The sequence below is a fragment of the Topomyia yanbarensis genome, chromosome 2, assembly GCF_030247195.1.
Source record: "Topomyia yanbarensis strain Yona2022 chromosome 2, ASM3024719v1, whole genome shotgun sequence".
NCBI classification, from domain to species: Eukaryota; Metazoa; Arthropoda; class Insecta; order Diptera; family Culicidae; genus Topomyia; species Topomyia yanbarensis.
In genome coordinates, this window is record NC_080671.1 from 318,178,867 (window position 1) to 318,195,358 (window position 16,492).

Consider the following 16,492-nt stretch of genomic DNA (forward strand, 5'->3'; position numbering starts at 1 on the left):
TAATTCATAAATAATTGATTTAATCTGCAATTTGGAGATAAATAAATAAAAAGAACACAGAATGAATTGTTTACTTATTTATACAACGTTTCGGATATGAATGTAATCGAGGTTTCATTCCTAGCAGACGGTAAGTATTCAAACGTCCATAAATTCGTCAAAAAAACCAACGACTGGCCCTCGTGCAGTTCCACCTCCAGTTCCTTACAGATTCGATGACATGGTCCTTTCGGTGCTAAAATAATTTGTAGTGACAGCTTCAACTGCATAATGATAATGAGTCCTTCAAGCTTTAGCATTTTCGGCATTTCAACTTTATAATTTTTCGATAACAGGACCCAGGTAGTGTATGGCATTTCCAGGTGCGAATCGTAAAAGTATGGTCTTTCAAAAAGGAGTCTAGTCTGCTTGACCGTTTTCAGCTCACAATTTCTGAAATGCAGAAACCAAGATTCATTCCGTCCCGATTTGTTGAGTATGTCGAATAGGCTAGTCAACGCGTTGTTTAATTTCACTGATGCTCGTGGATTAAATATTAGATTTGTTTGCACATTACAGGGACTGGAAAGCAGCAATGGTTCGATTTCTTCGAAAAACTGTGTTAGATTCGTACGCGATCTATCCTTCCATTTGAGGTGAGAATCCGATATCACAACGGGTAAACTTCTCTGTAAATGACGCTCATTTAAATGATCGAACGACACATTTTCCATTTTGAAAATAGATCCTAAAATTGTAGATATTATTCATCACAAATATTCAAAAATTATGGCTAACCAACCAATATTTTCACAAACAGAACAGTCATCAGCCAGTGGTTCATTATTATAATATGAAGATTCTTGATAACCAGCTTTAGATATAAAACTTTTAATCAAGCACCTGTCCTTGTAAAGTGGTCGCCAGTCCCAATATGGCAGAATCTGGACCATTGCAAGTCTCCCAATTGCGGAAGCATTCCAGTTCACCAAAGGGATGGAGTAAATGGCCAACGTACAAACCAAGAGTAATATTGCTAACTTTATTTTCTTAATCCACGTATTCAGAAACAACTGCCATCTCACAGGAGATAGTGCTTTGTAAATCTCGGACTTTGTCAAATTTAGCTTTGCGATGGACTCTAAAATGCTCTGAAATTCCTGATCCAGCTGCTCCATTGAAATGGCTTTTACTTGTGGTGACATTCTGAGCGGTACTGACAACGGATGCCACTGATGTCCTTATTTCATGATGCACAATCCCATCTGGTTCATTTTTCCGCTTCAGTGGCAACTTCAATCGAATTACATATCTGATTTACGCTTAGTTGGTACCGCAGCCCGAGTGTTGGTCGATAGATAAGTTACAGATTGATTTGTTTTCACCAAGTCGTGGTTGAATGTGTGCAGCAGCGGGATAGCATTTAAGGGGGTTACCTCATCAGTGGCACATATAAAGGTACTTTTATAGGATTTTTTAACATGAAAACAACAAGAACATCAAACTCCGTGTACAATTCAGCCCGCAATTTTCACCTGAAACAGTAAAGTGGAATACTTCCTTATCCGGAAAGCTTTTTTGCGAAGCTTAGCCTACTATGGTGTCTGTAAGTTGAAATGTTGGCTATGTTAGTAATTTTAAAAAAGAAAGTACTTCAACCATTTTAATCAGTAAGTGCGTTAGTAACACTGTAAAATGAGTTTTTTTAATACAGCATGTGCACAATTAAATTCTCTAAAAACATTGTTTTACTTATATACATGACTCTGATAGTTTCGTTGTAATCGAGCACGGAGTTTTGAAAAAAATGGCTTTTATAAATTGGTCTTCAAAGATTTTAAAGGCCAAATATCAAGTTAACCCTCCGGAAGTCGCGCAAATGGCCCACTGAACGAGCAGGCGCTGGTGTGCTAAGACGATTTCGCTAGATTTTCAGAGCAGCGTGCACTTTGTCCACCAGCGCGACTTCCGGAAGGTTAAAGAAATCTAACAAGCATGAGATGTTAATCAGTTATACACTGAAACTTTGAAAGAAAATTTTCCGATAATAGAGGTAGCAGGGGTGTTTTAGACCGCTTGAGGAAGTCACGAGGAAAATATGTGAAAAAATTCGATTTGGCTACGTAATCTGGATCATTAAATAGGCCAGCATGCACGGCCTTATCTTTTTTTTAAATTGTAGTGTTCTAAATAGTCAGATAAACGTGAATACCTATTAAAAAATGACAAATCCTGAAGGCGCATTTTTAATGTTCGCATATATTTTTTTGTGTGATGAGTTTGTACACAATTGACTAAGAAGTGCTTTTCTGGAAACAAAAAGTGAACTTTTTCAATGTAGAGTAGATAAGCAAAGAGGTGCCAGAGCTAATCGGGAGCATGACGATAATATGTTTTCTTTTAGACATAACTAACAGATTTTGGACATACCCAAAATAATAATTTTAATACATTTGATCGCTGTTTCAACCTAAGAACTATTTCTTATGTGTTTTATAACCATAATAACGATCTTTGCATGGTTGAAATTTATACACTTTAGAAATAATAACTCCTCAAAATCACTACACGCAAAAGAATTGTGCATGTTTGATTCTATAAATTATTTCTTCATTTTTAATCGATAAAAATTCTTTATTGTGAACCAAGGAATTTGTTAAACCAAACTTAATTTTTTGGTTAGATCAACCAAAATATCTTTTGAATCAATCTTACAAGTTTTGTTATCTGTGCTTTTCGAAGATCGACAAAATTATTGTTTGTTCCAAACAAATCAGTGATTCTAACAAAAGCATGCAGCTAATTGATTCAAAAGGACTGAATGCATTACATCAACAGTCCTTGTGGAATTGAAACAAATAAAAAATAAAAGTTGCTACGAAGAAGAAAACTTTTTCCACGTGCGTCAATGCTGGAGAAATTCTTATTAAATTCTAGTAAATTCTTATAGTGCTCAGATTTTCCGGACTCGAAGGGCGCAAATGCAGCTTGAAAATAATCGTGATGTCGCACAAAGGTTAGTGAATAAATTAAGTCGAATGCACACGGTGCGTTTTATGGTGCCTTCCTCTATTCCAGGACTCGAACAAAACACCCTGTGTGGCATAAAAACGACTATCGCAGAACTGAAAGCACGTCACCGCACCAGAGATAAATAATACCCGTTCGAAAGGCAAGTTTCCTGTACTTCACCTTCTCTGGTCCAACAGGAAGACACAGCGTATTCGTGCGCCTTCTGCAATCTTTTTGGAAAAGCCGAGACTCTGAAGCACTACATTATAGCGCATATCTGGAATAAACCACGCGCACGGCCAAAGGTACTACATAAAGGGACGGTGATTGGAATCGTATGCGCTGCATGTAATAAAATTTCATTTCATTCCAAGCAAACCTACTCCGGAACAGGTTTGGAATCCCTTATGGATTCTCGCTCAAATGCAACAAACGATTGAGTCGGAATCGGTTGTTGCCTTTGAGCTGGAACTCATAATGAATCCATTCAGAATTCCTAACCGATCCCGGAATGGGTTTGACTGGGCCATACTGCATCCATTCAGGATTCCGAAGCGGTTCCAGAATGATTTGACTGCGTAAAATTAATGCGTTTGTAGTCTGTTTTTAGAGAAAGGCCAATAAGTCAATGGCAAGTATTTACTTTGTGAGGTTCATTTGTACTGATGTTATCTGTTGTCAGCGAGTAATGGTTTGTTCTAAATTTGTCACCATGACAGTTGGCCTTTGGTTCCTATTAAAGAATAGGCATATTTTATATACAATAAAATTGGTTTTGCTTCAATATTTGCTATGCATTGATTCAAATATTTGTTATGTTTAAAACAATAAAAGATATTATTTGATTTAACAAAAATTTAACAAAAATGTTTTGTATTGAACATTTGACATGCATTGATCCAAATATTTTATTAGTTTTATTCAACAAAACGAGCTCATTGATTCAACAAAGTTGTTTGTTGTTTCGATTGTTGTTATGATAAAATCAATAAAAAAATTTGTTGGTCCAACTATTTTCCATGTTTGATCCAATAAATTCTTCAGAATTATTTCAACAATTATTTTATTTATATAAACATGTATTTTTTATTGAACACAGAACAACTTGGTAAATTTATTATTTCAACCCTCATATTATTTGACATTAAAACTTATTTTTCTGCGTGTAGGAGGTGGCATGGTTGTAACTTGGTTACAACCATGCCACTTCCTAGTGATTTTGGACCGCTTTTTAAAAAATGAGTAATCCGAAAAACAATATTTTTGTTGGCAACAACGATTAATAAAATCAAGTTCATTATCGTGATTGTGGATCTACCGGATGTCTTTTATTTGATATTTTGTTTTAGGCGAGACCATGAACAGCTTTCGTTTAATCGGTTTGTGAATAATGGAATATGCGTTGGTCCAATTCGGACCTTTTGCTCTATATAAATACGATCTGATACGCGATTGAGAAAAACCGTTTGAGAGGAAAGTGTGCGCAGTCGGTTGAGCTTTCAGGAAAACATAAGTTTTGGCAAATTGGTTGACAGATTTCGACGCTATAGCTCATAACCTATTTTTAGGTAATTTGACCAGCTCTTACTTTTTATTGTATATTTCCTACAAAGTTTTATATAGGGTAAAGTGCCTATTTTCACCATACTAAGGAGGGTGCCTCACTGATTCATTAATTACTTGGCCTATAAACAATGGAATGCGTTCAAATTGGCATCAACAGCTTTGCTTCGTTGTTAAGAACCAAGATAATAACATACATGCGCTGAAAACAGTGAAATTCTCGTGTTTGAGCGCAACGAAAACACGAATCGAGTGCCCCTATTGTTGCGCTACCATTTGACTCAAGGCGTTAAACAAAGATGGCAGACACTGCTCTAACCAACGGCTTCAAATGGGTAGCGTAATAATAGAAACATAGCGATAATACGCTCATCACCCTATCAAAGAGAACTTTTCGTTTCACAATTCGAAATTTAGTGAAAATCAAATATGATTAACTTAGGCAAAAACAGGAATTCATTTCTATTGCAAAAAAAATCTATAAGAAATGGGTGGTCCGATTTGGAACAGGATTGGGGTAATTCGGACCTTTCATGTGCTCTTGCGCAGAACCGTTTATACACAATATGGTAAAAGATCGGAAAAAGTCGCCTTAAAAAAATGTGCGCTATTGATGAGGCTTTCAGGAAAAATATTTATTTGTGAACCGGTTGACACGTTCCAATTCTAGCTCATAAACCCTTATTAGATCCGGATTGGCAAAGTTCCCCCTATACAATTAGTTATGAACCTTAAATAGAGAAATTTACGAATTATCGTTAAGTGATCCTACGAAATATGAAATACGAGTCTACGTTCTACTTCTGCCCAAGTCAGACGTACAATCGAACCAAGTGAACAAAAACTAGCAACCTCTCGATCTAGTGTGCATTGTCTCGAGAACAAACGAAACATTTAATTTATTCTTGCCATCAAGAGTAATGTTGACGAAAAATCTCCGCTCCGACCCAACACAGCGGTCGTTGACTTTAAATTCTGTTCAATAAGATTGAGTTTTCGTGAAGTAGAATACCTGCTGAAGGTGAATATGCAGCTTAAGCTCAAGGAGGTTATGTATCTACAGTAGCATCATCTTCGTAATGTCGTACTCATATCATTCAACACGTTAGCACAGCTGAATGATATGAGCTTCAAGTTTTTCTGCAAAACGAAGCTGAACGTTTCGTTTTGCAGAAAAACTTGAAGCACGTGGCTCAAAGTGATAAAGTTGGAATTAAGATTCCCGTGTATATAGAAAAAGACTATGTAGATGTAAAGTTACATGACCTATCACCACGTACCCCTCCTGATCTAATCGCAAAATACATGTCGCAATTCGGAGAAGTAGAATCAGTTACACGTGATACCTTGAGAAATTTCTTCCCGGGTACACCTAACGGTGTTCTTGTGGTGAGGATGCGGATCGAAAGACCTATCCCCTCCCACTTGACTATAAAACTCAAAACCCACGAAGCTACTATTAATCAAACTACGTTATGCACCCACGGGGGGCAGACTCCCACGTGCAAGTATTGTAATCAAACAGCACACCACGGACAACCTTGCGCGGAAGATACAGAGGAGAATGCATCTCTACCGATTGCCAACGAATCCACGATAAACCAACCTAAAAAGAGTTTTCAATACCAATACCTGAACCACAAACGGTTGCCAAATTTGTGGCAGCTGTTCAGTCCACATTGACAACTGCCAAAACAGCATCCAGCACCCCAGAAACCACTGTAAGGAACATCGGTGATGAAGATAATAATAATGACGACGGATTTACATTGGTCACCCGTAAGTGCAAGAAGCAGGAAAGAACATCTGGTCGTGAGCAGCAAGGCACTTTTAACGATGATGACCTTGATGTGGACGACAGGAGAGAATTAATTGGTCCCCATGAAGTAGTAAACGAGCCGCGAAAGAAGGTAAAAAGTTGCGCGCACGAGATCCAACGGACAATCAATAATAATTGTTTTTATTTTTATTTTTTACATATTGTAAACACATAAAAGATCTACGGCTCCGTTAAGCTACCGCTATGAGCCGTGTCAAATAAACGAAATAAAAAGTGATCCAAAATATGGTGCTGGTCCAAAATACCCCCGTTACCCTAATTCTAACGATTGAAGTGAAGAAAAAATCGGTTTTTTGAAGCTGGCTGATGAGACGACCCTTTTATTTAGATTTGCGTTAAACCTTCAGAAAGAATATAAATAACCCTATTTCTAATATAGCCCTATTCATCATTTGAAGCCGCTGGTTAGAGCAGCGTCTGCCATCTTTGTCCAATGTAACGCTAAAAATAGAGACATTTAAAAAAAAACAGTTCGCTTATATTTTATTCATTTAATATCATTTATATTTATTCATTTAAAAATAGTGACTCATCGTGTCTCTTATAGCAAAACGGAGGAACATTGATCAATTTTTCTACAGTTTTTCGAATAACTTTCTTCAAATCAGGTAGACGTAACTGTTTGCATTTTTAAAACAAGTACTGGTACCCATAGATTGAAAACGCCCAAATTGTTTGGTAACTTATTTCGTTTTAGTATAAAAATAAAATAAATGTGTTGTAAATTTATATTCGTTGTTTTCGGGGTAACTTTGATCAACAAAATATGTGTATCGAAATAAGAAATAACGCTCCAAATGTTGTGTAAATTGCATATCTACAGGCGATTTTATGGCCCGATATTGTGTCGTCTCGTAAGAAAAGAAAATTGCCGAAGGCTACGGCCGACTTGTATCGAACTTTTTCGGGAGAATAATCGAAATTAAATAGAATTTTCGAATAAATTATTAGATTATTATTATATTTACGGTTTCTAAAAAAGTGATCAGTTCATTTGAAGTTGGTTGATTTCACTAATATACAAGAAATTGTTTGAACAGATGAAACGATGCATCATTTTCGATTTGAATTTGTGTTCATAAAAGGTACATTAAATGACAAAATAATCGTTGCCGGTAGATTCTGAACATGTTTAGAATATGGTTTGTATTTTATTTCGATGATTTTGTTAGAGGGAATCAATTGTCCTACGTTAATGAAAAAAGTCTCATTTGATCAAACTTACCCCGGTGATCAAAGATACCCCATTTTACGGTTGTCAAAAACAAAACGAGAAATTCGACTCACTCGAGGTTTTCAGTGGAATCTAATGTGGTTTTTGTTTGAGGCGAAACTGAGTCAGTTCCTAACCCCAACTGCTGTCAAAATGTATGAACTGACAGCGGTTGGGGTTAGAACCTGACTCAGTTTCAGGTTCAAGCGAAATCGCCATAAGACAAGACATGACAATCGGCTTCTTATTTTTCCTTCGGCATTCTTCTTTACGTACATTTTTACCCTGCCGAAATCTTGCGAACAGTGTTGCTATTTTTATTAATGAAAATAGAATCTTGTTAATTTATTTAATGCCGGCAATATTTTGTATCTCGAATCCACTATATTGAAGAAGGACATTTTTTCATGTCATGGGTGTTTAGTAAAGTTTGATGAAGCCATTTTCAGAATAATTTTAGATTATAGTGTGGTTTCGTCTTATTTTTGTTAAAGTTAATCAACCACGTATACGGTAAATGCATGATAAATACTTGTTTCACTTTGTCGCACAATTTCAGTTTTATGTAGGTAGTCATTTTTAGTTTTTTAACGATAATAATTTTATTTGTCAAAAGTAATGACAATCTTTTCCTATAAATATAGCAACACTGCCAAACATTATTTCGCTGCAGTAACATTGTGTACGGTGCAAAAAGTCAGACTCAACCAATCAGGAGCTGGACCATTCTGACGTAAAATTCGAGAAAAAACGGCCCCCCTATTGTCACGTCTTGTCTTAGCGTGTAATAAGATAATAAGTTGTTTGTAGTGGGTAAATTCAACTTAAATTTAAACATTGAACTCAAGGTTGAGTATAAAAATGCCTGTCAATGAGTTGTGATTTTTGCAGTGGTCAAAGTGAAACTACGTTCAACACGGTTTACCTAATTTTACCTCATTCCACGATAACCAAAATTGAGCCAAAAGAAATCAATTTTGGGTAATTTTTCGTATACGCTTGGAAATCTCGCGGGTTTTTTGTAAAGGGCCTATAAGCATACTGTCAAAAAGGGCCTATAAGCATTAGGGTGGGGCAAAATGATCATTTTTTCAGCACAGCACTTTTTTGGTCTTATTTTGGGTCCCAAGTAACTGTGCAAAATTTGGAGTCGATTGGTTTTGACCCGGCGTAGCGCATTGCGTTTGAAATTTGTATGGAAATTAGTGTGGGAAAACCTACTTTTTTGCATTTTCAATTCTACAGACTACAATTCGTCCTGCAGTATGCAACTAATTAAATAGAAGTATAGTCGAGGATATGCAGAACAACTTTGCCGAAGGTTGTATGGTGTTAAAATGCCTCTAAAACAAGTTATAGTTTTTCAAAGCTCGATAGTTCGAATTATTTGCCAAAAATCATTTTCTTTGCCAACACTGCAAGTGTACCAATGATATAGCATATAGCATACCGGAATAACATCATATAGTTTAGATTTACCACATTGGTATGTTTGGATGTATTATTCAAAAGCCTTAGCTCAATTCCATGGACATAGATAGTTGATTATTAGGGCATAGTGAGGGCAGGGGAGGGTGCCTTTAATATATAGAAAGTCGAACTGAAATATTGTCGAGTTGGAAAATTCAGATGAAATATTTTAAGACATTTGCATAATAGTAACGATGAAACGAAACATACTGTATTGCTCTGTATTGGCTTATATCAATAGAAGTAAAATCACAGACTAACAGACATAACACTATGAGGGAATTCCCTCAAAAACATCGATCCGGCATTTTTCCCACCCACTAGCTCCACCTTTTATTCACAGTCCCAAACACTCATTTGCTGGTGGGTTACCCCTCTGGTTTAAGAACAATTTTTCACTAGTAGTCTATCCCCCATACTCTTGCTCATATGTCAGTGGCGCCATAATTGCAAATGTGGCCATAGTCCCAACTACAAATATATTTAAAATGACCGTTAAAGCGGGCGAAGCATTGTTTTCGAGTGTTATGTCTGTTAGTCTGTGGTAAAATTAGACTGAATCAACTGATGTTGAGTTGATATGTCAGAGGATTGCATTAATATTATATTTCAGTTTAAGTCTCATTATGATTTGATAGGATGTTCTTTTCGATCACCTGAAGCAAAAGTTGCTGTTGAACTGGGGGATTTTTTGTTGAAATCATAAATTAGCTTCACGCCTCATTCAGCGACATCGTTGGTAATCATCAAGGAACCCACTCGTTTTGCATTGAGGTAACCCTTATTTTTACTCCACTCGTTTGCTAGTTTTCGCATGAAATCTGTTGAAATTTCCATGATGTCAAAGAACTCCTTCGTGTCTGTAACTTTACTTGCATTGATATAAGTCGATGCATAGGACATTGTACAAATGTTTTAAAATAATTCATCTGAACATTTCAGCTCGACAATATTTCAGCTATTTCAGTTCGAATTTCTATATAGTAAAGTCACCCCCACCCCTCTCTCCTAACTACGCCCTAATACTCAACTGTCTACGTCCATGGAATTGAGCTAAGGCTTTTGAATAATTCATCCAACCATACCAATGTGAAAATCTAAACTATATGGTGTTATTTCGGTATGCTATATGAAATCCAATCGACTCCAAAATTTGTATAGTTACTTGGGACCCCAAACGGAATCAAAAAACTACAAGGGGCTGCCCTATGGGGTTGCACGAATTGTAGACGTAGGACTATACTACTTAATGTCAAATATTCAAACAGATCCTAAAAGTTCAAACACCCATGGATAACCCCAAGTTTGTAGATGTGTTTCGATGCCACAGGATTGTAAAATGGTTAATATTACGTCATGAAAATTCAATTCTTCCGTGATAATTTTTTTTCTGCAAATGCACATATTACAGCGGCATTTAGGAAGCAGTTGGAGTGGTCGCCTGTTGGACGACACAGGGTAGCGTCCCTCCACAGCCAGTGTAACGGACTTCTAACTCAGCTACACTGGCTGTAAAAAACACAGCGCAGTGATCTGCTTCGCCAGCCGTTCAACAGGGAACTGAGCGTGTCTGGCTAAGTCCGTTCTTGAAATAGTCGATGATGACGTCATTCATAGAAGCGTAGCGCGCTAGGTACACCAATCTGTCGTACAGGGCTAGGGAAGCGCTATCTTCTGTGTGTTAATGCGCGATATTTTGACAAGGTTGTACATTATTTAATTTTTTAATGCTATGATATCAAAAATCTTTGGGTTTATCTATTGGAATCTGTTCTTAGAAGTATTTCGGGTCGATTTGTGCAAAAAAATTGAAAATTTATCGTGAGATGGCTGAATTATATGCGTCACCCCCATATCGAAAACAAAAACGTAGTCCTACGTCAAAAGTGCTGCTCGGTTGACGTGGTTACGATTACGTTTTCCATATAACAATGCCCCACCCTAATAAGCATACTGTCAAAATTCCCTTTGGGAGAAGTTTCCGGACAAACCGTAAATCGCCGAGAATGGATGTTAACATTTTATGAAAGAGAAAAGTTTTCTCTTTGGTTTACTGTTGTGATTTACAATCGGTAATTAATGGTTTACCCGGAATTTCCCCTCAAAGTGAATTTTGACAGTATGCTTTTAGGCCATGTCTAAAAAACACGCGAGAAATGTTTTATCTAATTATTGAGACATTCACCGAAACGTAAACGTACTGCTTCCTAAATGCTGCTATAACGTTGCCAGTAAGTTTTTGGAGTAACTATCACTTGTATTTGCTATTTGCGCTTGAAATTAAGTAATGTAGTGGTAGTAATAAGCCTCCCATTTTGGTTTAAACGCGAGGACAGTTTTTTAAACAGTATTTGATTGATTAGTTTAACTCATTTAACCAATTTTATAAATTCAATAATCTAAAAAGAATTTTTGAATTATACTGAACGTGGTGAATTTGGCACCACTTGCACCTGGTATAATTGACCTGCACTAAACGTTACATAACGCAGGGCTGTTTTTTGGAACAACATGTGTTATCATTCAGCCCTTCGTTATGCAAAATCGCGATATTATGAAAGATGGGCTAAGCGCGGTGTTTCGTTGAGCGTGGCCATTCCTTTCAATCGGGAAAGGTTGCGTGGAATTTTAGGGAAATGCACTAATATTACGCCGAATTTCAGTCTTCATGTCAGCGATGAAAAAACAGTTAGAAGCAGGGATGCGAACAGTACCGGTAAACTACATATTTTCCGGCACATTTACAAGCCGTACAGTCCGCTACAGCGAAGCATCACTACTGCTCTTGCCAGAATGGTAACCAAACCGAGTACACTTCTCTGCACAGCAGTAATTTTTGTTTTGCCGCTGTACTCCGATTGCGCGGTAAGAGTGTGGCGAAGTGTATTGAGACATTCACCGAAACGTACACTCCGCACCAACTGCATACTAAAGGCCGATCTAAGGTTGCCAGCAAGTTTTTGGTGTAACTAGTACTTGTATTTGCTATTTGCGGTAGTAATAAGCCTTCCCTTTTGGTTTAAACTCAAGGCCAATTTTTAAAACAGAATTTGATTGATAAGGATAGCACATTAAACTAATTTTATCTATCCTGTAATCTAAAAAGAATTTTTGAATTTTACTGAACGTGGTGAATTTGGCACCACTTGCATCTGATATACTCAACCTGCACAAAACGTTACATGACGCCGGGATGATTTTTTGGAACAACTTGTGTTCTCATTCAGCCCTTCGTTATGCAAATCAAGTTTGCGATATTATGACAGATTAGCTAAGCGCGGTGTTTCATGAAGCGCGGCCGTTTCTTTCGATCGGGAAAGGCCGCCCGGAATTTTTGGGTAACTGCTATAAAATATCCAAGAATAAAATGGTTTAATTAGAGGATCAATATATTGTACTGTAATCATATATAAAACATGTTGCTGCTCCTGTTATTAGTTCGAATGTTAAGCCAACAGTATCTGTCATGATTTAGCCTATAAACAACCCAAACATGACAAATGTTGGAAAAGAAATTAGACTCCATAATCCATCTATGGTTCTTATTTACCCGGGACGTTCCAATTATGTCACCAATGTAATAACAATTATTTATATTGTATGTAGCAAATCATCGAAAACTAATGTTAATAAATGAGAAAGGCAAAATTACACCACTAAGCGGATTAAAAAAGGTTTTGTTGAATATTTCAAGAGATCCATGCGTTTTTAAATGCCCAGATTTCATCGCGAATGGTAAATAATAAATACGAACGAATATTGCCAAGAAAGATAAGAAACTCTTCAAAAATGGTTGCAAAGAGACGTAAGTAGTTATGTTCGCCAATCTCTGAATCGGTTCGTGTCTCATGTCGTTTTCACTTGAAGCAGAAACTAACTCAGTTTCGGACCTAACTGCTGTCAAACCGTTTGTTTGAAGCCAGTTTCCAACCTAGGTTATGCGCCACTGAACTGAAAACCGGGTTGGGTTCCAACCTGAAATATATTTCGGGTTCGCTCACACCACCGCTGTTTGGCTAGAACCCAACTCAGTTTCATTAAAAACGTTCGTTTGAAGCAACTAACCTGGGTTAGTTTCTAGGTTCTCAATCGAAAACGACATCAGTACGACGATATTTGCAGCTGACCTGAGCAGGTCAGTTATACCACGAAGGTTGGGTAGCAAGCAAGAAATAGCATCAATGGAAAAAAACGCGAACGATTAAAACAAAATAAAAAGAGCAAAAGCACAAACCCTCCTGAAGTAATACCTAACGGTAGCCCCGGAAGGATAAGGATTGGAAGGAACAAGAGATTTAGGTAGGCTTACTACAAACCACCACAGTAAGAATCCGACACTACAACGATTCCTTCTCGATAACAGACATTGTGTTGAGTCGAGTCGACACAAGACTCAGCCCTCCGGGTCCCTGAAAAATTCTTCAACGTTTGAGGTTTTCTATACCTTCCTCATATAAGGAAAAAATTAAAAAAATAATAGTTAATATTATGAAAAACAAATAAAACGAATGAGGGATGGTCCATTTCACTGTTAGATTGTTTGAATCGGTATCAATTTACGTGGCCAATCGATTGAAATCACGCGTGATCGCAGCACAGTTACGAATTTGTACCTGCATATTTATGTCAGATACACGATTGAACGTCATTACCTACCCTTGTTACCCTTGTTACAACCATTTTCATCAAACTGTGGGTCACACACCATCTTCGTCACTCCTGGTTCAAAATGGATAATCATGAGTGATGACTTGATTTTCAAACCTCATTAGCTTAGTTGAAAGTTCAAAATAAGTTTTGTTATGAAAAAAAATAAAAAATAAGGGTATCAGTTCATTTAGATAAATGATATTCATGCAAAAAAAGTTCGGTGAATTGATTGTATGGATATAGAGTAGAATAGTATAAACGTATTCAGGAATAAATCTCTTAGTACTAAAATTTTTAGAACAATGCATATTTTCCATTTAAAACAATCAAATAGCTGTTATGCTATTTAATTGTGAACTATATGCATATGTATCTATTATATTTGACAAATAATCTCACATTGCCCTGTACCGGAGCTTACTGCCCTGCATTACAGTACATATTGATATTCATGACTTCTCTCGTTATTTTATTCTGAGCAACGCGCACTGTTTGTTCGGTCAGTCACAATTCCGATATGAACGAAGCCGGTTGCGCTCAATTCCAAAGCTAGTCCCGTTAGTTATTGTGCTTTTACAAACACGGTTCGTTCTCGATTGGGCCAAAACTGGTAACTGGACCAGTCAAAGGGCTATTCAGTGCGTTTTTGGTTCCATTAGAATAAATCTACAAGAAATTAACTCCAGACCGATCTTGCTTCTGGCGTTTCAAGATAGGATGAGTGACGAATGGGACCTTTTATCACGAGTGCCAAAGTTGCTGGAAGAACATCATTTCATTCGGACATGTGACGAGGAACCTGTAGTCCGGTTCGAATATCCGGATGACCTCAAGGTAGGTTAATGTTTGTATTCTATCGAAGAAAATAATTCACACGAATTTTGTTTGTTATTTTGAAAGTGACTGATATCGGAGTTTGTTTTTTATCTTTTTTTATCCTCTCGTGTTAAGAGTTTTGTGTTTTCTTTTCAAACGCGAGCGCGAATTCAACTTGCTCTACCTGATCATGCGCACTGCGCACTAATCGTTTATCTACTCTCAATCACGTTTTCGGTTGCGTACGAACCCGGTGTCACTCAAATGTAGTAAATTTTAAATAATAAAAGTTATTAATATTCACTGATCTTCCTTTTCTTCTTTTCATTAGAATTTAATTGACTTTACAATAGACAATCCGGAACCACGCGAACAGTCTGAAATCGAGCGATTGATTAAGGATATACTGCACTTTTCAGTTAAGACTGGTCATAAAAATTTCCACAATCAACTTTTTGCTGGTGTTGACCCGTATGGTTTGGTCGGCAGTTGGATTACCGACGCATTGAACACAAGCCAGTGAGTTATTGCCACGGTAGTCAATCGATCATCATTAATTGTGAAATTGTCATTCCAGATACACTTTCGAAGTTGGTCCCGTTTTTACGCTGATTGAGGATGCTCTGATTGGAAAATGTCTTCAATTGTTTGGTTTCAAGGACGGGGATGGAGTATTATCGCCAGGAGGATCGCTATCCAACATGTACGCCATGGTCGCTGCCAGATTCAATGCATTGCCGGATGTTAAGCGTACTGGGCTTGCCAACCAACCCGTGCTAGTGGCTTTCTCTTCTGAAGAAGTAAGTACACATAAACCACATTGAATCTCCGTTAGGGAACAACGTTTGTACGCCATTGATGTTCGCTCAAAAACCCCATGGCAAGCCTTAAAATTCCACTGATGTTATGTGTTCACAGTGTTTTGAACTGTCTAGTTATTCACTTTCAAAATAAAAAAATAAAAAGGGAAAGTTTTCATTTTAATTCTATCTGGTGTAATTAGATAGAATGCTTTTTCTTTTTATTTTCTATTTTTTTAGTATTCCAAGAAAAAGGAAAGTTATTTCACTCTGAATAGCCAAAATGTCGCGTTAGGGGACTACTAGCTTGTCAGTAAATGTCACAATTTGTCATATCCCTTCCTTCCTAAAAGCATGATATAATTTTTGGATGGTCTCTTAGAGACCAAACCAATACTGAAAAACAATAAGTTAATGGGTTACACCACTGTAGAGCACGAGAAAATAGCCGTTTTTCGAAAATTTTGCTTGACGTGGGGGGTGAATCGTGCTCTTGTAAAATGGGATTTAAAATATACGTATTGAATCACACAAAATAATTTTTTCGAGCAATTTCATCATAAGATGGCGGCTGACTGTGCAGCATTTTCCCCCAAACGTGATTTTTTGGAACGATTGTACGGCCGGAAATCTACATGCTTTTATTTTTGACCTAGAGCCAAAAACTCAAATTTTTCTGATTCCTTATGTAAATAGCAAGTGACGTACGTAGGATTTTTTTTTCGAGATTTTGATTTTACGCGAAATGGCGCACTTTTGAGTGAAAAAACGCCGAAAAAGTCAAAAATCGACACAAAATTGTTAAAAAAAATATATGCAATGAAAAAATAAAATCGCCAAAGAAATCAATTTTGAATATACTTTGAAAATTTCAAAGCGATCAAAAATCATTTGTTCATTCCGGCCAGCTTAAAAAAGTGGTTTCGAGAAAAACGCGGTTAAAGTTTTCAGTACTCTTGAACCAGTTGTCATAGCTATGATCTATCTCTAAAAGAAGTTGTTCCACTTGACTGAATCTATAGAATGTGGCATACAGTATATTTTTCAGGGGCACCAGGCGGTATATTTATGAATTTTATGAAAATGTATTATTTTCTCATAGTAAACTGCATACAAACTTAGAATCATTTGTGCTAAAATATGCTCCAA

General features: G+C 36.9%; 2 protein-coding genes across 2 annotated transcripts in view; one reads left to right on the top strand and one right to left on the bottom strand.

Annotated features, from left to right (window-relative positions):
• LOC131683710 (uncharacterized) lies at positions 1-14,898 on the bottom strand. The gene is made up of 3 exons (XM_058965945.1): positions 14,794-14,898; positions 782-1,514; positions 1-727 (listed from the first exon to the last, which is right to left on the bottom strand). Exons 2-3 carry the CDS (start codon positions 1,182-1,184, stop codon positions 75-77), a joined length of 1,056 nt encoding a protein of 351 aa, XP_058821928.1. The 5' UTR covers positions 1,185-1,514; positions 14,794-14,898; the 3' UTR covers positions 1-74.
• Positions 14,250-16,492, top strand: part of LOC131683709 (acidic amino acid decarboxylase GADL1) — a 14,095-nt gene continuing 11,852 nt past the window's right edge. The window contains exons 1-3 of the mRNA XM_058965944.1: positions 14,250-14,561; positions 14,875-15,062; positions 15,121-15,343. Coding sequence (XP_058821927.1) covers positions 14,445-14,561; positions 14,875-15,062; positions 15,121-15,343 — 528 coding nt within the window. The 5' untranslated portion in view covers positions 14,250-14,444. The remainder of the gene's footprint in view (positions 14,562-14,874; positions 15,063-15,120; positions 15,344-16,492) is intronic.

Bases quoted from the DNA above. Each gene is read 5' to 3' on its own strand.
- LOC131683710 (XM_058965945.1), bottom strand. From the start codon at position 1,184: ATGTCACCACAAGTAAAAGCCATTTCAATGGAGCAGCTGGATCAGGAA. The intron at 728-781 runs GTTGGTTAGCCA...CTACAATTTTAG, and splicing joins TTCTGTTTGTGAAAATATTG to GATCTATTTTCAAAATGGAA.